Here is a 27,375-nt window from a genome sequence, read left to right on the forward strand (position 1 = left end):
CTCCTTCACTGATGTGCGTTGATGAGGCAGCACTGATGGGCACTGATAGGCGGCACTGATGGGCACTGATAGGCAGCACTAAAGGGCACTGATAGGCAGTACTAATGAGGTGGCACGGATAGGCGGCACTGATAGACAGCACTAATGAGGTGTCACGGATAGGCGGCACTAATATGCAGCACTGATAGGCGGCACTGATAGGTGACACTGATGATGGGTACTGATAGACGGCACTGACTGGCATCACTGCTGGGCACTGACTGGCGGCACTGACTGGCACAACCCCTGGGCACTGACTGGTGGCACTGACTGGCAGCACTGCTGGGCTGCACTGGTGGGTGGGCACAGGTGGGTGGCACTGGTGGGCACAGGTGGGTGGGCACAGGTGGGTGGCACTTCTGGGCACAGGTGTGTGACACTGCAGAGTGGCACAGGTGGGTGCACTGCTGGGCACAGGTGGGTGCACTGCTGGGCACAGGTGGGTGATCTGCTGGGCACAGGTGGGCGGAGCTAGTGGGCGCACTGCTGGACGGAACTTGCGGGTGGCACTGCTGGGCACCGATCATCAGGGCACTGGTGATCAGTGACCCTGATGATCGGTGCCGATCCCCGCTCTGACAACTGCCGGTTCTCGGCAGTACTTTCCTCACGATCTGACAGCGTGAAGAAAGTGCAGCCGAGAACCGGCACTTGCATTTCCCTCTGATCAGCGTGTCATTGGACACCGCTGATCACGTGGTAAAAGGCCGCTGTGATTGGCCTTTTACCACATCACGTGATCAGCTGTGTCCGTAGGACACAGCGATCACAGAGATCGCCGGGTGCGCGCCCAGGAGAGCGCGTCCTGGGAGGACGTCATATGACGTCCACTCAGAACTGGCCGGCCGCAGTGCAGCCGTCATTCGGCTATCTGCGGTCGGCAGGTAGTTAAGTCGTCAGCCTAGAGCTGCTGAGATAGATCCGTCACGAATCCGATAGTCAAGGCTGCCAAACTTTCACAAAAATGTGAGCCAAATCACGTTTACTTATACCCCGGTGACACCGATCCCGAGTTTGAAATCGTGCGACTTACAGATTTCGCAGTCGGGGGTCCTGCCAATTTGAGGTGTGATTTGCAAGACGTCTGACACCGAGGTCTATGGCAATCGCACCAAAAGTAGTGCCTGCGCCACTCTAGAAATCGGCTCCGACCAAGTTTGAACTGCGCCGATACGACCGCTGTAATTGCGGACAATAGGGTGCGACCTAGCATGCGATTTTTTTTTTTTTTTTCGTTTTTTTCATTAAGCTAGACCCATGACCGACATCCTAAGCAGAAATGTCAGCCCTGCCCAATTCACCCCCTGCTAGACTACAGAACACCCCCCCCCTCATGTTCTGGCAGGGGGATGTGTTCCGTAGTTCATCACAGGAGAACTGGACAGAGCTGACAACGACGTTTTGGATTTTAGCGCAGCAAAGCCTCTGCGTTGTCAGTTCAAACAAAAAGTGAGGAGCAAAATGAATGACAGGACGCCCGGGGATGACAGGACGCCCAGAGGTGACAGGACGCCCAGGGATGACAGGACGCCCGGGGATGACAGGACGCCCAGAGGTGGCAGGACGCCCGGGGATGACAGGACGCCCAGAGGTGGCAGGACGCCCGGGGATGACAGGACGTCCAGGGATGACAGGACGCCCGGGGATGACAGGACGTCAAGAGATGACAGTATGCCCGGATGACTGGATGCCCGGGGATGACAGGACGCCCGGGGATGACAGGACGCCCGGGGATGACAGGACGCCCGGGGATGACAGGACGCCCGGGGATGACAGGACGTCAAGAGATGACAGTATGCCCGGATGACTGGATGCCCAGGGATGACAGAACGCTTGGGGATGACAGGACGCCCAGAAGTGACAGGACGCCCAGGGATGACAGGACGCCCAGAAGTGACAGGACGCCCGGGGATGACAGGACGCCCAGAGGTGACAGGACGCCCGGGGATGGCAGGACGCCCAGAAGTGACAGGACGCCCGGGGATGACAGGACGCCCAGAGGTGACAGGACGCCCGGGGATGGCAGGACGCCCGGGGATGGCAGGACGCCCGGGGATGGCAGGACGCCCGGGGATGGCAGGACGCCCGGGGATGGCAGGACGCCCGGGGATGACAGGACGCCCGGGGATGACTGGACGCCCGGGGATGACTGGACGCCCGGGGATGACAGGACGCCCGGGGATGACTGGACGCCCGGGGATGACTGGACGCCCGGGGATGACAGGACGCCCGGGGATGACAGGACGTCAAGAGATGACAGTACGCCCGGATGACTGGACGCCCGGGGATGGCAGGACGCCCAGGGATGGCAGGACGCCCGGGGATGACAGGACGCCCGCGGATGACAGGACGCCCGCGGATGACAGGACGCCCGGGGATGACAGGACGTCAAGAGATGACAGTACGCCCGGATGACTGGACGCCTGGGGATGGCAGGACGCCCGGGGATGGCAGGACGCCCGGGGATGACAGGACGCCCGGATGACTGGACGAGGACGCCCGGGGATGGCAGGACGCCCGGGGATGGCAGGACGCCCGGGGATGACAGGACGCCCGGGGATGACAGGACGCCCGGGGATGGCAGGACGCCCAGGGATGACAGGACACCTGGAGATGGCAGGACGCCCGGGGATGGCAGGACGCCCGGGGATGACAGGACGCCCGGGGATGGCAGGACGCCCGGGGATGGCAGGACGCCCGGGGATGACAGGACGCCCGGGGATGGCAGGACGCCCAGGGATGACAGGACACCTGGAGATGGCAGGACATCAAGACGCAAGTCCCTACAGATGTTTTCGAGTGGCTAAGCTTGCTACTCAAGGACCACCTATGGCTTAGCCCTGGTGCATCAGTAGTTGCACTCTCCATGGGTCTCCTAACAAGCCTTGGGACTACTGCTGGTGCTTACGTAAAAATCAAGTCCCTAAAGATGTTCCCAAGTGGCTAAGCTACCTGAGACTTGCTGCTCAAGGACCATCAATAATTAATTCTGATATCTTGGCCAGCAGAAGGCGAGACCTGACATCTGCCAGGCAATTCATCAGTGTCTAGAAACTGCAGAAAAGTCTGGTCATAACCAACCATATGAGGACCAGAGCTCCCAGCAAGGAAACCACTAGAAATATCTCTAAATGTGGCCATATTAGGTCAATGATGTCACAAGCATACCCACCCGCAGCTCACTAGGCCGGCAGGGATGTGAGAGCTTCCCGTTAGTTTGGGCGAACTGGATTTGGACAGTGTGGAACGGAACCTAGCTCATTTCTACTCTTCATAGGTCTTCTACTGAACCTTTTAACTACTGCTGGAGCACACATCTATACACAAACTTCAATGGATGATCCTGTCTCTTTCAGCTACCAAAGACTTTCTGTAGGAATTCAAGACATATCTTGACCAATCATCGGTGACTACGAACTAGGACCTCCGAGAAGAGTCTAAAAGGCTTACTATAACCAACCACAGAAGCAAGGAAACCTGAAGAATATGAAATTGAAGAAAGTTTTCACCAGAGTTTTCATGTCCAGTAGGGCCAAGTTTGGCTGATAAGACTTTAGGTTGATGGCTTCTGATCTCTCCCAAGAAGAGGTTGCTGTAGTGACTGGGCAAAGAGTTTGGACTTTTCTATGGATTTGGTGTTTATTACTCACCGGCACCAATCTCTATAGGGACTTCTTCTTCTTTCACCCGAACCATGATCACCATCTCATCATCCTCTTTCTCCTCTTCTTTAATTTTAATATTTTCCAAGATTCCGTTCTAAATGTGATAGTATGATAGGATTTATGGTCCATGTTTGAACACAGTATAGAAAAGGGCAGGTTAAATATTCCTCTGAGCCTCCTACCTGGAAATGTTGGGCGTAGTTGTGATCTTCTTGCGTGCAATCCCAAGCATTGCGAGGGCTGGGACTCCTCCCTGGTCTCATCTTCACAATGTCTGCTTTCTTCTGGTCTTCCATCGTGGCGTCATCTCTCCTCGGGTCCTCGACCATGGCATCCTTGTAGAGATCCTTGTGTCCTTCTAAAAATTCCCACTCCTCCATAGAGAAATAGACAGTGACATCCTGACACCTTATAGGAACCTGACACACACAATGATACCCGTCACCATCCAGCCACAGCACTTGTCTGTAACTGGATCACACCCGAAAATTTGTGGCACCACTTACCTCTCCTGTCAGCAGCTCGATGATCTTCTGGGTCACCTCTAGGATCTTCTTATCTTTTCTCTCAGGTATCAGCGATTGCAGTGTAGGCACTGTGATGATCACATGGTCACCAGACTTCACAGGAGGAAAACTCTGTAAGAAAACAACATAGCCATGTGACCTCCCAGAATCCACCTCACCTCTCCGAAAAAGTCTAGGTTTTAATAATAGAGATAAGAGTTTTGTGATGGGACCTCCCAGAATGCTCCTCACCTCTCCAGTCAGAAGGCAGACAATCTCTAAGGTAAGGTTTAATATCCTCTCGGTGATCTTGATCCTTTCCTTGTCCATCTTCGGCGGAACAGTCAGGAAGAAGACTCGGGACCTGGTAGAAGACAAGGACTATGGTGAGGTCACAGCAGCCATGATGGTGAAGTACAATAAAAGCAGAACACTGTAAAAAAAATGATACAATAGATAAACAACATCCAGGAATCTGGTTCATCTTTACTTTTAAAAAAAGGAATATGGCTTTTAACGTTTTTAGTAAAGCAGTTTTTATGAGTGGTAGAACTTCTGGATACAACAGGTCCATGGAGAACTAAGGAGCCCTCTTCTAACCAGATGTGTAGGTGCATCACAGGCTCCTCGAGCTCACCAGCTGCATGATGTCAGCCATCTTTGTAAATCTCTGAGCTCACTAAATTCCACAGAGGCTCCTCAGAGTCACAGCTGCCAATTAAAGCCCCAATCTGAATAGTGCTCATGAGGTTCCTTACAAAGCAGATCATCATCATCAGAAGAGCTTGTTATTTACAAAATGTTCCTCCTGGACCATGACCCGGTCCGACTCTGTCAACTTCACAAAGTCTGACTAGGTTTGGTCTGGTTGCAGAAGGGTACCTGCCCTGGTCCAGGAGGGTCTGTAATGGTCCTCCATAGCAGGTCCTTAACCTTCTCTTGATTTCCTTCTAACCAGGAGCACCCACCTACCTTATTCCTCACCCCTGTGGGTTTACCAGCTGCAAAACCACCACAGATCAGCTATTTAAAAGGGCAAGAACTGCCATAGTAGAAATGGAATAGTAGACATGATACTGAATGCACAATTTTCCTCCATAGAACATCCTCAACCTTCTCCTGATCTACTTCCAGCCAAGAACACCCAACGACCTTCTTTCTCACTCCGCATGTTGGTTTTCCTAGCTGAAAACCACCATTGATCAGCCATTTAAAGGGGCAAGACCTGCCATAGTAGAACTGAATAGTAGATTATCCATAACCTTGGTCCTAGATATTCTATTTTCCGCCATAGCAGATCATCAACCTTCTCCTGATCACCTTCTAGCCCGGAGCACCCACCTACCTTCTTCCTTGCTGTGCCAAAGCATGTGGTTTTCCCAGGTGAAAGCCACCATTGTTCAGTAATTTAAAGGGGCAAAAACTTTGACCGAATAACTGGAACTGGTCCTGGAAAGTCTACTATTTTGTTCTATGGCAGATCCTCACACTGATTGCCTTTCAGCCAAGAACACCCACCTTGTTTCTTCCTCGCTCTGCTCACCCATTTGTGTTCCCCAACTGTAAATCACCACTGATCAGATATTTAAAGGGGCAAGAACTGCCACAGTAGAACCCTGGTCCTGGATGGTCTACTCTTATCCATAGAAGATTCTCAAACTTTTCCTGATCTTCTTCCAGCCAAGAACACGCATCTACTTTCTTCCTCGTGCCCACCCATGTGGATTCCCCATCTGAAAACAACCATTAACCAGCCATTTAAAGGGGTCAGAACTGCCATAGTAGACATGGAATAGTAGACCATCCATAACCCTGGTCCTAGATGGTATACAATTTTCCTCCATAGCAGATCTTCAAGCTTCTCCTGATCTCCTTCCAACAAGAAACACCCATATACTTTGTCCTTGCTCTGCCCACTCATGTGAGTTCCCCAGCTGAAAACCACCACTGTTCAGCCATTTAAACGGGCAAGAACTGCCGTAATTGACCTGGAATAGTAGACCTTCCAGAACCCTGGTCCTAGATGGTCTACTTTTCCCCAAGAACATCCATCAAATTTCTTGCTCCCTCTGCTCACCTAAGTGCATTCCCCAGCTGAAGACCACTAGTGGTCAGCCATTTAAAGGGGTAAAAACTGCAAAAGTAGAACTGGATAGCAGACTATCCAGAAGCCTGGTCCTAGATGGTCTACTACTTTTCTGCACAGCAGATCCTCACACTTCTCTTGATCTTCTTCCAGCCAAGAACACCTATCTACTTTCTTGCTTGCTCTGCTCAACCATGTGGGTTCCCCAGCTAAAAGCCACCGTTGATCAGCCATTTAAAGGGGCAAGAACTGCCACAGTGGAGCTGGAATAGAAGACCATACAAAACCTTGGTACGTGGATGGTCTACCATTTTTCTCCATAGCAGATCTTCATACTTCTCCTGATCTTCTTCCATCCGGAAGCACCTACTTATCTTCTTCCTTGCTGGAATAGTAGACCATCTAGAACCAGGATCCTGGATGGTCTACTTTTTCCCTCCATAGACGATCCTCAACCTTTTTTGATCTCCTTCCAGCCAAGAACACCCATCTAATTTAGTGCTCCCTCTGCTCATCTATGTGGGTTACCAACTGAAAACCGCCATTGATTAGCCATTTAAAAGGGCAAGAACTGCCATAGTAGAACTGGAAAAGTAGACCATCCAGAACCATGATCCTGGATGGTCTACTTTTTTCCTCCATAGAAGATCCTCAACCTTCTTTTGATCTCCTTCCAGCCAAGAACACCCATCTAATTTAGTGCTCCCTCTGCTCATCCAAGTGGGTTACCAACTGAAAACCGCCATTGATTAGCCATTTAAAAGGGCAAGAACTGCCATAGTAGAACTGGAAAAGTAGACCATCCAGAACCTTGATCCTGGATGGTCTACTTTTTTCCTCCATAGAAGATCCTCAACCTTCTTTTGATCTCCTTCCAGCCAAGAACACCCATCTAATTTAGTGCTCCCTCTGCTCATCCAAGTGGGTTGCCAACTGAAAACCGCCCTTGATTAGCCATTTGAAGGGGTAGGAACTGCGATAGTAGAACTGAGAGTAGACCATCTAGAACCCTATTTTTCTCCATAGGAGATCCTCACAACTCTCCTGATCTTCTTCCATCCAGAAGCACCTACCTATGTTTTTCCTTGCTGGAATAGTAGACCATCCAGAACCATGATCCTGGATGGTCCACTATTTCCCTCCATAGAAGATCCTCAACCTTCTCTTGATCTCCTTCCAGCCAAGAACATCCATCTAATTTATTGCTCCCTCTGCTCACCCAAGTGGGTTCCCCAACTGAAAACTGCCATTGATTAGGCATTTAAAGGGGCAGGAACTGCGATAGTAGAACTGAGAGTAGACCATCTAGAACCCTATTTTTCTCCATAGCAGATTCTCACACTTCACCTGATCTTCTTCCATCCGGAAGCACCTACCTATCTTCTTCCTTGCTGGAATAGTAGACCATCCACAACCATGATCCTGGATGGTACACTATTTCCCTCCATAGAAGATCCTCAACCTTGATCTCCTTCCAGCCAAGAACATCTCATTTCTTGCTCCATCTGCTCACCCATGTTGGGTTCCCCAGCTAAAAACCACCATTGATCAGCCATTTAAAGGGGAAAGAACTGCCAGAAGCAGAACCGCATTCTGCCACTCGCCTTTGGAGTTCCAAACCTCGAAGACGACCAAGGAGTCCACCTAGCCTTCTACCTCCTTCTTAACTACGGGGTGCAGTTATTTTCTACGGCTGGATGCACTAAAGAGCTGGAAGGCTGCATGAGAGGTCCACCCGGTGACCGGGCGTCGACCGTTTAGCTCGAAGCGACCTCTGAGCCCCCCCCGACCCTCCGGCTGAAGAGTCGGTAAGTAAATACGGGGCAGATATCGATCTATTATAGGTAAGCCTGCAGAACCCTGATCATTACACATCTCTGCATTGGTGCCATGGTGACTGGTCCTCTTTGGTGTCACAGATATGTAATCCAGCTCTGGACATGAATAGAATGATCCCAGGGCTGATAAAAGTCTTCCCCTCCATATAATACAGCCGAAAATTGGGGTCCTCCCAAAGAGCACACTCACCTTCCTCTCAGCACCCCTCTATGCTGAATACAAAGGATCTGCAGCCCACTTCCTCTCTATGGCTTGCCCACTTCCTCTCCGGAATTTCCACGCCGCAGTGCCCACACCCAACATGGCCACCGCTGCCGGCCGTAGCCAAAGGAGGCATGCGCGAGATTTCAACCCCCTCCGGCGGCCATTTTCTAGGAGCCCAAAGCGGCGGACGTCCGTAGTTATACAGGCTGCATGTGCACACCTGATGGAGACATTTCCTTAGCACGCAGACTAGGCGGCCATTTTGTTGTAGCTCAACTTGTAAGGCTGTATTACTATAGCAAATTCACCCAGGGCTGTGTAGACACCTTGTTGGACCCACAATAAAAAAAATAATAATAATTCAGTAATGTTTTCCCTGGTCTTCTCCTGTACAGCCAACATGGTAAGCCTTAAAATTGCGTGCACGACTGTGAAACAGCGACAAATCAGTAAAAAATGAGGTTGCACCAAGTAAATGGACACCCAACATGTCAAGCCTTAAAACTGTGCACGACCGTGAAACAGCGACAATCCAGTAAAATACGAGGTTACAACAACTAAATAGACACCCAACATGGCAAGCCTTAAAATTGCGCATGACCGTGAAACAGCAACAAACCAGTAAAACACAAGGTTGCACCAAGTAAATAAACACCCAACATGGCAAGCCTTAAAATTGCGCACGACTGTGAAACAGCAAAAAAACAGTAAAACATGAGGTTGTGCCAAATAAACACCCAACATGGTGAGCTTTAAAACTGCGCACGACAGTGAAACAGTGGCAAACTTAAGTAAAACATGAGGTTGCACCAAGCAAATAGACACCCAACATGGCAAGCCTTAAAACTGCGCACGACCATGAAACAGCAACAAACTTTAGTAAAACATGAGGTTGCACCAATAGTTACCCAGCATGTCAAACCTTAAAATTGCGCATGACCGTGAAACAGCAGCACACCAGTAAAAAATGAGGTTGCACCAAGTGGACACCCAACATGGCAAACCTTAAAATTGCGCACGACCGTAAAACAGCAACAGACTTCTGTAAAAGACGAGGTTACACCAAGTAAATGGACACCCAACATGTCAAGCCTTAAAATTGCGCACAACCGTGAAACAGCGACAAACTTTAGTAAAACATGAGGCTGCGCCAAGTAAATAGACACCCAACATGGCAAGCCTTAAAATTGCGCACGACCGTGAAACAGCGACAAACCAGTAAAACATGACACTGCGCCAAGTAAATAGACACCCAACATGGTAAGCCTTAAAATTGGGCACGACCGTGTAACAGCGACACACCAGTAAAAAATGAGGTTGCACTAGGCAGACACCCAACATGGCAAGCCTTAAAATTGTGCACGGCCGTGAAACAGCGACAAACCAGTAAAACATGAGGTTGTGCCAAATAAATAGACACCCAACATGGCAAGCCTTAAAATTGCGCACAACCGTGAAACAGCAACAAACTTTAGTAAAACATGAGGTTGCACCAATAGTCACCCAGCATGTCAAACCTTAAAATTACGCACGACCGTGAAACAGCAGCACACCAGTAAAAAATGAGGTTGCACCAAGTAGACAACCAACATGGTAAACCTTAAAATTGCGCACGACAGTAGAACAGCAACAAACTTCCATAAAAGACGAGGTTACGCCAAGTAAATGGACACCCAACATGTCAAGCCTTAAAATTGTGCAAGACTGTAAAACAGCGACAAACTTCAGTAAAAAAATGAGGTTGCGCCAAGTAGACACCCAACATGGCAAGCCTTAAAATTGCGCACGAACATGAAACAGCAACAAACCAGTAAAACATGAGGTTACACCAAGTAAATAGACACCCAACATGTCAAGCCGTAAAACTGTGCATGACCGTGAAACAGCAACAAATCAGTAAAACATGAGGCTGCACCAAGTAGACACCCAACATAGCAAGCCTTAAAATTGCGCACGACTGTGAAGCAGTGACAAACCAGTAAAACATGAGGTTGTGCCGAATAAATAAATACCCAACATGGCAAGCCTTAAAATTGCGCATGACCGTGAACCAGCGACAAACGTCAGTAAAAAATGAGGCTGCACCGAGTAGACATCCAACATAGCAAGCCTTAAAATTGCGCATGACCGTGAAACAGCAACCAATTTCAGTAAAAAATGAGGTTGCGCCAAGTAAATGGACACCCAGCATGGCAAGCCTTAAAATTGCACACAACCGTGAAACAGCGACAAACGTCAGTGCTCTATATTTTGTATAGGCCAGAGTTTCTCAACCTTTTTTTCAGTGAAGGCACCCTATAAAATGATGGATAATCTCAAGGCACCCCAATCTAAAATGTAAAAAACTCTTCTTCACACATCCAGTACACCCAACGTTCGAGGTGATTTTTTCTTCCAAAGCAAATACATGTTGCCCGTTGGAACCGACCAGTATTCCGGGGTGTATCTCTCATTTTCTCTCCCTCAATCTGCTAATGTAACCCCAGTGCTGATGGAGAGGAGCAGGGGAGGGCCAAACAAGGTTGATGTGCATGCACCTGACATCCTTCTTGTCAACTGATGACGTCATTGGTTGTCAGGATGCAGACAGCTAGAAGGTCATAAAAGTGCACAATCAAAAGCTGTGGCTTTGTGTACTAAAAGGCAGGCTTGCTCCACCCGCTGGCTTGTATACAATTTTTGGGCATTTTACCAAGGCACCCCTGAGGAAGCCTGAAGGCACCCTTGAGGAAGCCTGAAGGCACTCCTGAAGAAGCTTGAAGGCACCCCAGAAGAAGCCTGAAAGCACTCCTGAAGAAGCCTGAAGGCACCCCTGAAGGAGCCTGAAAGCACACCTGAAGAAGCCCGAAAGCACACCTGAAGAAGCCCGAAGGCACACCTGAAGAAGCCCGAAGGCACCTCTGAAGAAGCCCGAAGGCATCCCAGAAGAAGTCTGAAAGCACTCCTGAAGAAGCCTGAAGGCACCCCTGAAGAAGCCTGAAAGAACCCCTGAAGAAGCTTGAAGGCACCCCTGAAGAAGCCTGAAAGCACCCATGCAGAAGCCTGAAGGCACCCCTGAAAAAGCCTGAAGGCACCCTTGAAGAAGCCGGAAGGCACCCCTGAAGAAGCCTGAAGGCACCCTTGAAGAAACCTGAAGGCACCCCTGAAGAAGCCTGAAAGCACCCCTGAAGAAGCTTGAAGGCACCCTGGTTGAGAAAGGCTGGCCTAGGAGCCCTAGCAGTTGGTGAGTGGGTGTTTTGTTTTTTTTAATTGTTCTATGGATAGTTGTTACTTTTGTTGAGAATTTTTTTTGTTATCTGGGTGTTAAAGTGTATTCTGCAACAAGCAGCAGCGTTTGGTGTCATTACTCTTGCTTTGGTGACCTTGTGCTGAGTATACTTGTGTGTGTCTCAATAATGGAGGGAATTTTGAAAAAGGTGGCACAAATAAAGGACACTGAGGGTATTGTTCGAGGTATACAAGGATCTGGTGGAAAGCACAAAAATGGGTGGATAAAAACATTTTTGGCAAAGAATTAAATCCACATAAGGCGAAGTGTGTGCTCATTTCTGCTGCCGGCTGGACAGCAGAGGAACGCAAATCTGTTTTTCAGCAGAAGCAGAAATTGGAAGACGAGGTGGAGTTTTTCAAAGCTGAAGTTGAAAATGTGAAATTTCTTGCCCAGCAGGCGGCTATATTTACCGCAGAGAGTAAGCGTATTACTAATGGAAACTCTAAATTCCGCAATGAGATGACGTTTGTTAGAGAATGTCTGGATAATGCCCAGGGGGCTATACGGGAGACGTGCTCTGGACGTGCGAAGGTCGACCATTCTCCATGTTTAGCAGAGACAGGTCTATGATGGATGTTTACACCACGGTTTCTCAACCTTTTTTCAGTCAAGGCACCCTTTAAAATTATGGACAGTCCCGAGGCACCCTTTAAAATTATGGACAGTCCCGAGGCGCCCTTTAAAATTATGGACAGTCCCGAGCCGCCCTTTGAAATTATGGACAGTCCCGAGGCACCCTTTAAAATTATGGACATTCCCGAGGCACCCTTTGAAATTATGGACAGTTCCGAGGCACCCTTTAAAATTACGGACAGTCCCGAGGTACCCTTTAAAATTACGGACAGTCTTGAGGCACCCTTTAAAATGATGGACAGTCCCAAGGCACCCTTTAAAATTACAGACAGTCTTGAGGCACCCTTTAAAATGATGGACAGTCCCGAGGCACCCTTTAAAATTATGGACAATCCCGAGGCACCCTTTAAAATTACGGACAGTCTCGAGGTACTCTTTAAAATTACGGACAGTCTCGAGACACCCTTTAAAATTATGGACAGTCCCGAGGCACCCTTTAAAATTTATGGACAGTCTTGAGGCACCCCATTCTAAAATGTGAAAAACTATTCCAATAGTTTTATACAACACAGCAACATCCACACACAGAGGACACCCAACATTAGAGGTGATTTATTCTTCCAAAGCAAATACACTTTTGCACGCTGCTACTGACTAGTATTCTAGCGTTTCTCCTCTCCCTCAGTTTTTCTCCATCACTAAGCTAATGTGACCCCAGCACTGACGGAAAGTGGCAGGGGAGGGTCAAATTAGGATGCGGTGCAGGCAGCTGACATCCTCCTCAACTGATGATGTCATTGGTTGTCAGGACACCGTCGGCTAGAAGGTTGTAATGGCGCACAATGAAAACCTGTGGCTTTGTGTAACTAAAAGGCAGGCTTGTTCCACCCGCTGGCTTGTATACAAGTTTTGGGCAATTTTTAGACATTTTCCAAGACACCCCTGAAGAAGTCTCAAGGCTCCCCTGAAGAAGCCTCAAGTCACCCCAGGGCGCCTGGGCACCCTGGTTGAAAAAGGCTGTTCTAGTGTTTCTCTTCTCCCTTAGTTTTTCTCCATCACTGAGCTAATGTGACCCCAGCACTGATGGAAAAGGGCTGTTGGAGGGTCAAACTAGGATGCGGTGCAGGCAGCTGACATGCTCCTCAACTGATGATGTCATTGGTTGTCAGGACGCAGGCGCCTAAAAGGTTGTAATGGTGCACAATGAAAACCTGTGGCTTTGTGTAACTAAAAGGCAGGCTTATTCCACCCTTGTATACAAGTTTTGGGCAATTTTTAGACATTTGCCAAGGCACCCCTGAAGAAGCCTCAAGGCACCCCTGAAGAAGCCTCAAGACATTCCTGAAGAAGCCTCAAGTCACCCCAGGGTGCCTGGGCACCCTGGTTGAGAAAGGCTGTTCTAATGTTTCTCCTCTCCCTCAGTTTTTCTCCATCACTGAGCTAATGTGACCCCAGCACTGATGGAAAGGGGCTGTTGGAGGGTCAAACTAGGATTCGTTTTGCCAAGGCACCCCTGAAGAAGCCTCGAGGTACCCCAAGGCACCTGGGCACCCTGGTTGAGAAAGGCTGGTTTAGACAATGGTTTTGTAGCAGCTGTTGAGACTGATTTGGGCTTGGAAATAGAGAATGGGTCTGACCGTCATAGTAATGCCGTGGTAGGGAACACATCGGAGGAGTCTATTGGTGGTGAATGTTCCTCAGACAACGAGAGTGTGAGGTCTCGAGATTCCAGCCATTGTAATGTGTCTCAGTCGTCATGTGCTCAGAGAAGGGCTACTTCAGGGAAGGCAGTTCTGAGATGTACTGCTTGTAAAAAGTTGGGGCACATCGCACGATATTGTTTTGTGCAAAGGAACTCTCGGTACACCAAAACTGCACCAAGACGCAACGAAGTGTACTCTGCAAGGTGGGTCAATTCTCCCAGGCATGGAGGCCACAGTAGCCAAAGCCAAGTCTCTTTTAAAACCCAAATAACCAGGTTACAATCTGAGAATAGTCAGCTAAAGCAAGAAAGACGTCAATTTACTGGAGCTGAAAATGGAGGTGTCTTCATCTATGCCAAGATACTACACTGGGATGGACCACTATTTTGTTGATAGTCCATAGACTGTTGGACGTGTGGGATGAGGTTTTCCAATCAAAGTTCTTTGGCATGCATTAAGATTTAGCTACTGCTGTCAGAGATTTGGCCTCGGTATTGGGGACATTGCAGGAGGACCCTGGCATATTTTTTGCATTTCCAAGGACAAGCCTTCATGATTTCATTTTTTTTTTTAAGTCAGGTGGTAAATAAATTCCAAATTGTTTTTGTAGTTTTTTAGCCAGCTGAAAGATAGTTACTGGGTGAAACCCCCAATTTAGCAACTCCATTTTTGTTTTTCCTAAGGCTCCATGTACACGGAACACTTCTGAACGATGGAAATTGACTGCTGGAAAAAGTAGGTTAACCCCTCGCCTACAGGGCACTTATACCCCCTTCCTGCCCAGGCCAATTTCCAGCTTTCAGCGCTGTCACACTTTGAATGACAATTGCGCGGTCATGCAAAACTGTACCCATATTAAATTTTTATCATTTTTTTGAGACAGATAGAGCTTTCTTTTCGTGGTATTTAATCACCTCTGGGATTTTTATTTTTTCTTAAACAAACCAAAAACCACTGAAAATTTTGAAAAAAAAAAACGTTTTTCTTAGTTTTTGTTATACAATTTTGTAAATAAGTGATTTTTCTCCTTCACTGATGTGAGCTAATGAGGCTGCAGTGATGGGCACTGATAGGCTGCACTGATGGACACTGATAGGTGACACTGATAGGCACTGATGAGGAGGCACTGGTAGGTTGCACTGATGGGCATTGACAGGCATCACTGATGGGCACTGAAAGGCAGCACTGATACGTGACACTGATATATTGCACTGATAGGCGGCAATGATAGGCAGCACTGACTGGCACTGACTGGCACTGTTAGGCGGAACTGACTGGCACTGATAGGCGACACTGACTGGCACTGATAGGTGGCACAGATTGGCAGCACTGATGGGTGGTACTGATTGGCATTGATAGGTGGCACTGACTGGCACTGATGGGTGACATTGAAAGGCAGCTCAGATGGGCACTGATATGTGGCATTGAGGTGCACTGGTATGCACTGATATGTGGCATTGATGTGGCACTGATGGGCACTGGCACGTGGCACTGGTGAGCACTGACTGCTGGCACTGTTGGACACTGACAGGTGGCACTTCTGGGGCCACACTGATCATCAGGGCACACTGATCATCAGTGCCCTGATGATCAGTGTACATGTCAGCTCCGTGGAAAGCCGATTACCGGCTCTCATCTCCTCATGAGCTGTCAGCGTGACAGCTCGAGAGGAGAGAAATGCTGATAACAGGCATTTCCGTGTTTACATGTGACCGAGCAAACATCTTCGGCTCTTTCCGTGATTTTCTGTGTCCGAGGGACACAGCGCACCGGCGATCGCCGTGCTGTGCGCTCCCTGAGCCGCGCATGCGTGGTGAGAATGGAAGGACATCATATGACGTCCTATCAGAACGAGAGAACCACCTTGCGCCCATCATTTTACTATATGGCGGGTGGGAGGTGGTTAAAAAATGTCAGTTTAGCTGAGTTTGCATACCGTGTTTGCATTTAGAACGGTTTTTTAAAGGTAACCTCAGGAGACCTTCCCAAATGCCCAGAATGCACTGGAAAAATGGTAAAAAATTAACTATTTCAGACATTTTGAGAGAAATAGAGAGAGCAGAAGCAGAGAGAGCAGTATGTGTGGAGATGACCTGTCTTTTGAGGTTGTAGTCACTATGGATCCCATCATGAGCATAATGCGGCACGCTCTACCATTTTTCCTTCACGCGAAACCTGGAACTGACTGCGCTGGTGTACCGGGTCCATTTGAATTCATGGAAAACGCTGTCCATGCATTTCTGATGATGAAAAAAAGGCTCTAGACAGCATCTGGTTATGGAACAGTTAAAAAATGCTTTTAAACGCAAACACATATAAACGTGTTTAGCCACGTTTGAAACGCTGATAAAAATCTACTCCTGAACACAAGTTTGGTGCATTAAAAAAAAACGACAGTAAATTCAACTGCCTGTAAACGACGATGTGTACATGGACATATAGGAAAACATTAGGGAGAGTTCGGGGGCTGCTGAAAAAAATGCAGAAAAGCTCCTATACGTGCGTTTATCAGCTGCAGTGTACATGAGCCCTAAGGCTCCATGTACACGGGACACTTCTGAAGGATGGAAACTGACTGCTGGAAAACGTAGGTTAAAAAACGTCTGTTTAGCCGTGTTTATGTGCATTTGCGTTTAGAAGCGTTTTTTAAAGATAACCTCAGGAGACCTTCCCAAATGCACTGAAAAACAGTAAAAAATTAACTATTTCAGATATTTTGAGAGAAATAGAAGCAGAGAGAGCAGAAGCAGAGAGAGCAGAAGGGGGGAGAGTAGAAGCAGGGAGAGCAGAAGCAGAAAGAGCAGAAGCAGGGAGAGCAGAAGCAGAGAGAGCAGAAAAGGGGAGAGCAGAAGCAGAGAGAGCAGAAGCAGGGAGAGCAGAAGCAGGGAGAGCAGAAGCAGAGAGAGCAGAAGCAGAGAGAGCAGAAGCAGGGAGAGCAGAAACAGAGAGAGCAGAAGCAGAGAGAGCAGAAGCAGGGAGAGCAGAAGCAGGGATAGCAGATGAAGAGAGAGCAGAAGGGGGGAGAGCAGAAGCAGAGAGAGTAGAAGGGGGAGAGCAGAAGCAGGGAGAGCAGAAGCAGAGAGAGCAGAAGCAGGGATAGCAGAAGCAGAGAGAGCAGAAGGGGGGAGAGCAGAAGCAGAGAGAGCAGAAGCAGGGAGAGCAGAAGCAGAGAGAGCAGAAGGGGGGAGAGCAGAAGCAGAGAGAGCAGAAAGGGGGAGAGCAGAAGCAGGGAGAGCAGAAGCAGAGAGAGCAGAAGGGGGAGAGCAGAAGCAGAGAGAGCAGAAGCAGGAAGAGCAGAAGCAGGGAGAGCAGAACGAGAGAGAGCAGAAGGAGAGAGAGCAGAAGCAGGGAGAGCAGAAGCAGAGAGAGCAGAAGGAGAGAGAGCAGAAGCAAGGATAGCAGAAGCAGAGAGAGCAGAAGGGGGGAGAGCAGAAGCAGAGAGAGCAAAGGGGGAGAGCAAAAGCAGAGAGAGCAGAAGCAGGGATAGCAGAAGCAGAGAGAGCAGAAGGGTGAGAGCAAAAGCAGGGAGAGCAGAAGCAGGGAGAGCAGAAGCAGAGAGAGCAGAAGGGGGAGAGCAGAAGCAGGGATAGCAGAAGCAGAGAGAGCAGAAGGGGGGAGAGCAGAAGCAGGGAGAGCAGAAGCAGAGGGAGCAGAAGCAGAGAGAGCAGAAGCAGGGAGAGCAGAAGAAGAGATAGCAGAATCAGAGAGAGTAGAAGCAGGGAGAGCAGAAGGGGGGAGAGCAGAAGTAGAGAGAGCAGAAGCAGGGAGAGCAGAAGGGGGAGAGCAGAAGCAGAGAGAGCAGAAGCAGGAAGAGCAGAAGCAGAGAGAGCAGAAGGAGAGAGAGCAGAAGGGGGGAGAGCAGAAGCAGGGAGAGCAGAATCAAAGAGAGCAGAAGCAGAGAGAGCAGAAGGAGAGAGAGCAGAAGCAGAGAGAGCAGAAGGGGGGAGAGCAGAAGCAGAGAGAGCAGAAGGGGGGAGAGCAGATGCAGAGAGAGCAGAAGCAGGGAGAGCAGAATCAAAGAGAGCAGAAGCAGAGAGAGCAGAAGCAGGGAGAGCAGAAGCAGAGAGAGCAGAAGGAGAGAGAGCAGAAGCAGAGAGAGCAGAAGGGGGGAGAGCAGAAGCAGAGAGAGCAGAAGCAGGGAGAGCAGAATCAAAGAGAGCAGAAGCAGAGAGAGCAGAAGGAGAGAGAGCAGAAGCAGGGAGAGCAGTATGTGTTGAGATTAGCTGTCTTTTTTTGTGGTGTTTGGATGTGTTGCAGCTCATTTCTGTGCAGAAATTATTGCAGCGGCATCTAACATATTTTCTTTCATGCGAAACCTCAAAGTATGGTGTGCCGGGTCCATCTGAGTACCAGGAAAACGCTTTGCATACATTTTTCATGATGAAAAAAGGCTCTGGACAGCATCTGGAAATGGAAGAGTTAAAAAAAATTTTCAAACACAAACGCCTATAAATGCATTTAGCCACGTTTACAATCATTTTTCCATAAAATCTACTGCTGAACGCAAGTTTTCAGCGTTCAAAAAAACAACTGTAAACTCAACTGCCTGTAAACGATCATGTGTACATGAACACATAGGACAACATTAGGGAGAGTTCAGAGGCTGCTGAAAAAAACGCAGAAAAGTTCCTGAATGTCAGTTTATCAGCTACAGTGTACATGGACCTCAAAGGTTGCCATTGACGTGATGATGTCAAGGGAGGGAGATTGCTAGCAGCTCCATCCATATGTGCAAAGAGAAAAAAACTGTTTTTCGACATTGTGTGTGTACAATTGAAACTCAAAAAATTTGAATATCGTGCAAAAGTTCATTTATTTCAGTGATGCAACTTAAAAGGTGAATCTAATATATGAGATAGACTCATTACATGCAAAGCAAGATAGTTCAAGCTGTGATTTGTCATAATTGTGATGATTATGGCTTACAGCTCATGAAAACCCCAAATCCACAATCTCAGAAAATGAGAATATTGTGAAAAGTTGCAATATTCTCGGCTCAAAGTGTCCCATTCTAATCAGCTAATTAAGCCATAATACCTGCAAAGGGTTCCTGAGCCTTTAAATGGTCTCTCAGTCTGGTTCAATAGGAATCACAATCATGGGAAAGACTGCTGACCTGACACCATCATTGACACCCTCCATAAGGAGGGAAAGCCTCAAAAGGTAATTGCAAAAGAAGTTGGATGTTCCCAAAGTGCTGTATCAAAGCACATTAATAGAAAGTTATGTGGAAGGGAAAAGTGTGGAAGAAAAAGGTGCACAAGCAGCAGGGATGACCACAGCCTGGAGAGGATTGTCAGTGTTCTGTTAGTGGATCCTGCTCAGATGCTCACACACTGTAGTTAGTAGGAGACATTTTATTAGGTGCTTCTAGCTGCCATTATACATGTGTCTGCCCTAGAACTACAACCAAAGAGTGGGAATAACACAGTTGTACCAGTATCTAAGTAGTGAGACCCCTAGAGGCCATACACAGCATATAACATATTGCTACATCCTTTCTCTTTTAAATAAAAGAACAATGAAATATAACAAACACAAAATGGTGAAGTAGAACATAGCTATAAATTAGATATAATCCTTGAGGTGAGCCGGCTTTCTGATTGTTCTGCCAGCTCGCGTAACATATGAGGTTTCTTCTGATTCTGGCAGTCTATTTTCTGGGACTGTCTCTCTCTGCCTAGAGACCTCCCTATGCTCCTCAGCAGTTCCTGTTTCTTTGTTGCTGGTATTCATAGTCTCATCGCTTTGAGTGTCCATATACTGTTCCCAGGGCCCTGTATCATCTCCTTCTTGTGTTTTTCTCAGATGTCTCCGATTTCTCCTCCATCTTCTTCCTTCCTCTGTTATAATTTCATAGGACCGTGGTCCCAATTTCTGTACAACCTTCGCTTTTTTCCAGTGTTTGTCATATTTCCCTATTGGCTGAATCCGTACATTGTCATTGCTCTGGAGAACAGGCAGATCTTTTGCAGATTTATTATAATAGAAAGCTTGCCTATCTTGATTCTTCGTTAGTTTGGCTTTAACATTGCCCACAAGCTTTGGCTTTAGTAGTTGACCTGCAGTTGGTAGGAGAGTCCTTGTACGTCTACTCATAAGCCGCTGTGCTGGACTGGTGTCTAGGCCTTGTGTGGGTGTGTTTCTGTGGTCCAGTATAGACAGGTATATCTCTGTACCTGCCTGTTTTGCCTTTTGCATGAGTCTTTTGGCTGTTTTTACTGCTGACTCGGCTTTACCATTACTCTGCGGATATCCAGGAGATGATGTCTGGTGCTCAAATTCCCACCTCTCCCTGAATTTTTTGAATTCTTCCGATGTAAATTGAGCGGCGTTGTCAGAGAACACAATATCCGGAATGCCATATCTGGCAAAATGGGCCTTGAGTTTTTTAATTACTGTTTTGGCCCTTGTGTCCTGTAAGTAGTCTATCTCCCAGAAGTTGGAAAAATAGTCCACAGTTACCAGATATTCCTTGTCGTTCCACGTGAACAGATCTGTTCCTACTTTTGACCATGGTCTGTTTGGAATTGTATGTGGTTGCAATGTCTCTTTCGGTTGCTTATCATTGCACGATGCACATATTTCACACTGTGCTATAAAGTTTTTTATGTGGTCATTCATTCCAGGCCAATAAACATATTCTTGTGCACGACGTAGACATCCTTCTACACCTAAGTGAGTCGAGTGCAATCTTTCTATAATGTCTCTTCTAAGTGATTGTGGTATGACAGCTCTTTCTCCTTTAAAGATGATTCCATGCTGCACAGAGAGTTCATCTCTTATGTGAAAAAATGGAGAAACCTCCATTGGAGCATGCTGCTTGTGTTTTGGCCATCCCTTCAAGATGACAGTCGATAGGATCTGTAGAGTTTTATCTTCCGCTGTGCAGGTCTGTATTTGTTTCAGTCTGTCTTTTGAGACAGACAGATATTCACACATATTGATGCTTTCAATGTCTTTTTCTTCTTCATTTGTGATGGGTAAGTAAGCTCTGCTTAGGGCATCTGCAATCAGTAAATCCTTTCCTGGACAGTAACAAATGTTAAAATCATATTTCTGAAGCCTTAACAGCATACGCTGCAGTCTTTTTGGGGCATTCAGTAGTGGCTTCTTTGTAATACTTTCTAAAGGCTTGTGATCTGAATGCACCACCACTTGTCGACCGTAGGTGTACTGGTGAAATTTCTCTAACCCAAATACTACCGCTAGAAGTTCCTTCTCGATTTGAGCATATCCTTGCTCTGTTAGAGTTAACGCTCTGCTTGCATATGTGATTGGCTGTTTATCCTGCATTAGTGTGGCTCCAAGGCCAGTTTCTGAGGCATCACATTGTACTACCACTGCTTGATCTGGATCAAAATATTTTAGCGTTGCTGCGTCTGCAATAGCATTTTTCACTGACTGAAAAGCAGTTTCATGGCTTTCTGTCCATTCCCAGAGTACGTCTTTGTGAGTTAGCTGTCTCAGTGGCTCACACATGTCTGATAAATGCTTGCAAAATTTGGAAAGATAATTCACCATGCCCAGGAATCGTTGTACTCCACGTATATCTGTAGGTGTCGGCATGTCCTGTATCGCCCTCACCTTCTCTGGATCGACTTTAACACCATTTGAGGTAAGAAGATGTCCAATATATGGTACTTCTGTCATTTTTAGTTTGAATTTTTCCAGGTTCAGTTTGATTTGTTTTTTTCTACATCTGTCTAAGAATTGTATCATCTTTTTATCGTGATCCTTTGTTGCGGATTCTAGATCATCACCTTCCCCAACTATTAGTATATCATCTGCTATTATTTTTACTCCAGACAGTCCTTCCAAAGCTTGCATCAATTTTTGTTGGAACACTTCTGGAGCCGGGCTTACTCCCATTGGCATTCTAAGCCACTTATAGCGTCCAAATGGGGAAGAAAATGCTGTTAATAAACTTGATTCTTTATCCAGTTCCACGTGCCAGAACCCATTTTTCACATCACATACCGAAAATATTTTAGCCTTTGATAGATCTGGTAGAATATCTTCTATTGTTGGTATTGGATAGTGATTTCTTTTAAGGGCCTTGTTCAGTGGCTTAGGATCAATGCATATTCTTAACTTGCCTGATGGTTTTTTCACTATCACCAAACTGCTTATCCAGTCTGTGCTTTCCTGTACTGGTGCTATCATACCTCTGCTGTGCAAATCCTGCAGTTCCTCTTTAAGCGGTTGCATTAAGGCTACAGGTACTCTTCTTGTAGGCAGTCTGGTAGGCTGTATTGTGTGATCAATTTCTAGTTTGTATTTACCTTCCAGGCACCCATCACCTTCAAATAAATCAGCATACTCTGTTTTTATGTGGTGAAAATCCAAAATGTATTCTGCCTTTTGTGTAGGATTTTGAGTATTGTCAGAAACTTCCAGAGCCATGATGTTATGGGACTGCACCTTTATTAAGTCCATAGCCTGAACTGCTTTAACTCCCAGCAAAGGAATGTGATCGTCCTCCTGCAACACAGTAAACTCCACTCTGTAGCTCTTTCTGTTACGTGGATTTCTTAATTTTAGCTTGCATGTTCCCATGGGTTTCAGAACACTTTTGTTGTACATGACCAGTACCTTATCAGTGGGCTCAATGGGAACCTGTTTGTTAAGCAGAGTAAATGGAATGACATTGCAACTTGCTCCACAATCCAGCTGAAATCTTATGGGCTGTTCATCCACCATAAATATGGCAAAGAGCTGCTTTGCATCATTGGCTACTGGCTGTTTGACTACATTGACGTTCTCTGTTGCAGACTGCAGCTGCAGCCATGTGATGCCCTCTGTGCTGTCCTCGTCTGTGTCCTGGGTCACTGTGTGGACTTGTCTGTACTGTTTGCTGGTTTTGAATCTGCACACAGCTGAAAAGTGGTTCATCTTGCCACAAGTCCTGCAGGACTCCCCATACGCTGGACATTTCTCTTTGTCTCTTTCATGTCTTTTGCCACAGTATTTACACTGGACTGAGCTCACAGGGAGCCTGGACCTTGCTCTGCCTTTCACAGATACTGCATGTACTGAGGCATCACTGGTGCCCTCCATCATCTTCAGCCTGTCTTTAGTCAGCTCTGCAGCCCTGCAGATTTGTATACATTTCTCCAGCGCCAGCTCTTCCTCCCTCAGTAATCTTTCTCTGAGGTGAGAGTCTCTGATGCCACACACTATCCTGTCTCGGATAAGGGAGTCCCTGATGTCCCCAAATCCACAGGTTGCAGCCAGTCTCCTCAGCTCTGTCACATATCTGTCCACACTGTCCCCAATCTCCTGATTCCTTGAGAAGAACTTGTATCTCTCCACCGTCTCATTCTTTTTGGGGTCACAGTGCTTATCAAATGCTTGCAGTATGTCTGTCAGTGCCATGCTGTCTGTGAGCAGGGTCTCGGCTAGTTCTCTGCCTTTTTCCCCAATCAAGTAATAAAACAGCTTTACTTCCCTCTGCTCATCTCTGGGTGCCACTGTCAGGTCCACATACAGAGTAAACTCTTCCTTCCAGTGTCTCCATGTCTGTGAGAGATTGGAAGAAGTGATATCCAGTCTCTGAGGGGGTTTCAGGCCACTCTCCATAGTGTAGTCTGATAGGGACTCTGTACTTACAGTTGCTGATTCTCTGTACAGTTCCAGTGTCACACAATCTGTATTTGTAGACAGAAGACTTGCTATTCAGAGGTTCAGTGCCCAGCTGCCACCATGTTCTGTTAGTGGATCCTGCTCAGATGCTCACACACTGTAGTTAACAGGAGACATTTTATTAGGTGCTTCTAGCTGCCATTATACATGTGTCTGCCCTAGAACTACAACCAAAGAGAGGCAATAACACAGTTGTACCAGTATCTAAGTAGTGAGACCCCTAGAGGCCATACACAGCATATAACATATTGCTACAGTCAGGAAAAGGCCATTCAAAAGTGTTGGGGACTTTCAAAAGAGTGGACTGAGGCTGGAGTCAGTGCATCAAGAGCCACCACACACAGACGGATCCTGGACATGGGCTTCAAATGTCGTATTCCTCATGTCAAGCCGCTCATGAACAACAAACAACGTCAGAAGCGTCTTACCTGGGCTAAAGAAAAACAGACCTGGTCTGTTGCTCAGTGGTCCAAAGTCCTCTTTTCTGATGAGAGCAACTTTTGAATCTCATTTGGAAACCAAGGACACAGAGTATGGAGGAAGAATGGAGAGGCACACACTGCAAGCTGCTTGAAGTCCAGTGTGAAGTTTCCACAGTCTGTGTTGATATCGGGAGCCATGTCATCTGCTGGTGTTGGTCCACTGTGCTTCATTAACTTCTTGCCGACCAGCCATTAAAGAAATACGGTGGCAGGTCGGCATGGCTGGGCAAAACCACGTTTTAAAACGCGCGTTTGCAAAACAGGTAGGGGGCGCGCGAGGCGCGTAACCGCCCTACCCGTCCTGCTGATCGCGGCCGCTGGTGTCAGTCGCAGCGTCACGGCTGGTCATTACCAGCATTGTCCCGCAGATTAGCGGCAATCACTGACAGAGCAGGGCTGCAGAAGCTCTGCTTTCTGTCAGTCCCCTGTCAGCTCCTGACATGCTGATCCGGAGAGAAGAGTTTATCTCTCTGGATCAGCCTTATTCCCCATGCAGTACACACCCACGCCCCCTAGTAAAACACTCCCCTCACACAGTTAACCCTTTCAGTAAATAAAAATGTTAACCCCTTCCTTCCCAGTGACATTAGTACAGTGTCAGTGTTTTTTTTTTTTGCACTGATCACTGTATTGGTGTCACTGGGGATGTCAGTGACCCCAAGTCAGTTCCCCCCCAGTGTCAGAATGTCCGCTGCAGTCCCGCCATAAGTCGCTGATCTCCGGCATAAGTCACTGATCGCTGCCATAAGTCGCTGATTGCCGCCATTATTAGTATAAAAATTTTTTTAAATCCCAGTATCTTTCCCACCATTTGTAAACGCTATAACTTTCACATAAACCAATTAATTTACACGTATTGGGATTTTTTTTAGCAAAAAAAAGTCGCAGAATACATTTTGGCAGAAATTTATGACAAAATTTGATTTTTACATTTTTTTTTACTGGACATGTTTTATAGCAAAAGTCCAAAATATTGTTTTTTTTCCTCAAAATTGTCAGCCTTTTTTTTTATAGCGCAAAAAATAAAAAACACACAGGCAATCAAATACCACCGAAAGAAAGCTCAATTTGTGGGAAAAAAAGGATGTAAATTTAATTTATGTACCGTATTGCATGACCACGCAATTGTCCGTTAAACTAGCGCAGTGCTGTATAGCAAAAAAACGGCGTAAATTGCAGTATCTATACCATAGTTTGTAGACGCTATAACTTTCACACAAAGCAATCAATATACACTTTTTGGGATTTTTTTTACCAAAAACATGTAGCAGAATACAATTTGGCCTAAATTTATAACCAACTTTGAGTTTACTATATATTTTTTATAGCTGAAAGTAGAAAATATTGTTTGTCTTCAAAATTTTTGGTCTTTTTTTGTTTATAGCATGAAAAATAAAAAGCGCACAGGTGATCAAATACCACCGAAAGAAAGCTCTATTTTTGTGAAAAAAGGGACGTAAATTTCATTTGGGTGCAGCATTGCATGACCGCGCAATTATCAGTTGAATTAGTGCAGTGCCGAGTAGCAAAAAGAGGCCTGGTCATTAAGGGGGTAAATCCTCAGGAGGGCAAGTAGTTAAGTCCAGGGTCAACGCAGCCGTCTACTAGGAGATTTTGGAGCACTTCATGCTTCCTTCCACAGACAAGCTTTATGGGGATGCTGACTTCATTTTCCAGCAGGACTTGGCAGCTGCCCACACTGCCAAAAGCACCAAAACCTGGTTCAATGACCGTGGGATTACTGTGCTTGATTGGCCAGCAAACTCGCCTGACCTGAACCCCATAGAGAATCTATGGGGCATTGCCAAGAGAAAGATGAGAGACATGAGACCGAACAATGCAGAAGAGCTGAAGGCCGCTATTGAAGCATCCTGGTCTTCCATAACACCTCAGCAGTGCCACAGGCTGATAGCTTCCATGCCACACTGCATTGCTGCAAAAGGGGCCCAAACCAAGTACTGAGTACATATGCATGCTTATACTTTTCAGAGGTCCGATATTGTTCTATGTACAATCCTTGTTTTATTGATTGCATGGAATATTCTAATTTTCTGAGATTGTGGATTTGGGGTTTTCATGAGCTGTAAGCCATAATCATCACAATGATGACAAATCACGGCTTGAACTATCTTGCTTTGCATGTAATGAGTCTATCTCATATATTAGTTTCACCTTTTAAGTTGCATTACTGAAATAAATGAACCTTTGCACAATATTCTAATTTTTCGAGTTTTACCTGTACAGTATGTGGTTCATACAGTGTTTAGGTTGCTCTTGCATTTTTCTTTTTTTGTAGTTTTTATTATCATGTCAAAGTTGCAGCATGGGTTTAATACATTTATGTACTGCATGCTCTTTGCTCCTAACGAGAATAGAGAGAAAAAGTGTGAAAGCAGCATTGAGTCGGGTTTTTGTTTTTAGCCCTCACGCACATGGGATGTTTTTACAGCGGCTGTTTTTGGTGTTTGACGTTTTTTCTACAGCCAGTAAACCCCCCAGCATGTCATCCTAGGTGTCCATACACACATAGACTGGAATCAACATTTTTCGTCTGGAAAAAAAACCCCGGACTAGTGGGTGTCTAGAGGCGTTTTTTAGCTGTAAAAACATTCTAACACTGAAAAACGTGGTCAAACGCCAAAAAACTGCGTTTCTGTATTTTTTTTTTACTTAATAAAATTTTATTAAGCATTTTTAGCATTTTTTTTTTACCAAAAAAAATGTTTGTTTTTGGTAAAAAAAACCTCTAAAAAACGCAAACGCAGAAAAACTAATAGAGGCGAAACGTTGCTAAACGCAAATGCAAAAACGCTAAAAAAAGCTGAAAAACGTTTTTAACCACTTCCAGTCCAGACACTTCACCCCCTTCCTGTCCAGGCCAATTTTCAGCTTTCAGCGCTGTCACACTTTGAATGACAATTGCGCGGTCACGCAACACTGTGGAGACAGATAAAACTTTATTTTGGTGGTATTTATTCACCACTGGGATTTTTTTTTTTTTTTATTACTTATAAATTAAAAAGTCCACACGTTTTGAAGAAAAGTGGTTTTCTTATAAAATTTTGCAAATAAATCATCTTTCTTCATAAATCTTGGCCAAAATGTATTCGGTTATCTTTTTAGTAAAAAAAAAACCCAAATTAGTTTATAACCAAAAATTTAAATTTTTCTAATTTTTATTCACATTTTTAATTTTTTTATATTATTTTATGTTTTTTTTTTTTATTAACATACCGTCACCCTAGCAGTACAGTATCGCCATAGTAACACTGTACTACTTGTGGGGGGTGATGAAGATTTTTTTTTTCTACACTGATTGCTTTTACACCCATAAAGGCTGTAAAAGCAATCATTTCTCCTTC

General features: G+C 46.4%; 1 protein-coding gene across 1 annotated transcript in view; it reads right to left on the reverse strand.

Moving 5' to 3' along the window:
- The window catches only part of LOC149466101 (uncharacterized), a 57,422-nt gene that overhangs the window by 9,405 nt on the left and 20,642 nt on the right, over positions 1–27,375 (reverse strand). Inside the window, exons 8-12 of the mRNA XM_089672697.1 lie at positions 8,325–8,372; positions 4,463–4,574; positions 4,211–4,342; positions 3,887–4,123; positions 3,690–3,798 (exon numbers count right to left, since the gene is read on the reverse strand). Coding sequence (XP_089528823.1) covers positions 3,690–3,798; positions 3,887–4,123; positions 4,211–4,342; positions 4,463–4,574; positions 8,325–8,372 — 638 coding nt within the window. The remainder of the gene's footprint in view (positions 1–3,689; positions 3,799–3,886; positions 4,124–4,210; positions 4,343–4,462; positions 4,575–8,324; positions 8,373–27,375) is intronic.

The sequence above is a fragment of the Staurois parvus genome, unplaced genomic scaffold (assembly GCF_062004578.1).
Source record: "Staurois parvus isolate SC_StPar_1 unplaced genomic scaffold, SC_StPar_1.0 ptg000132l, whole genome shotgun sequence".
Lineage (NCBI taxonomy): Eukaryota > Metazoa > Chordata > Amphibia > Anura > Ranidae > Staurois > Staurois parvus.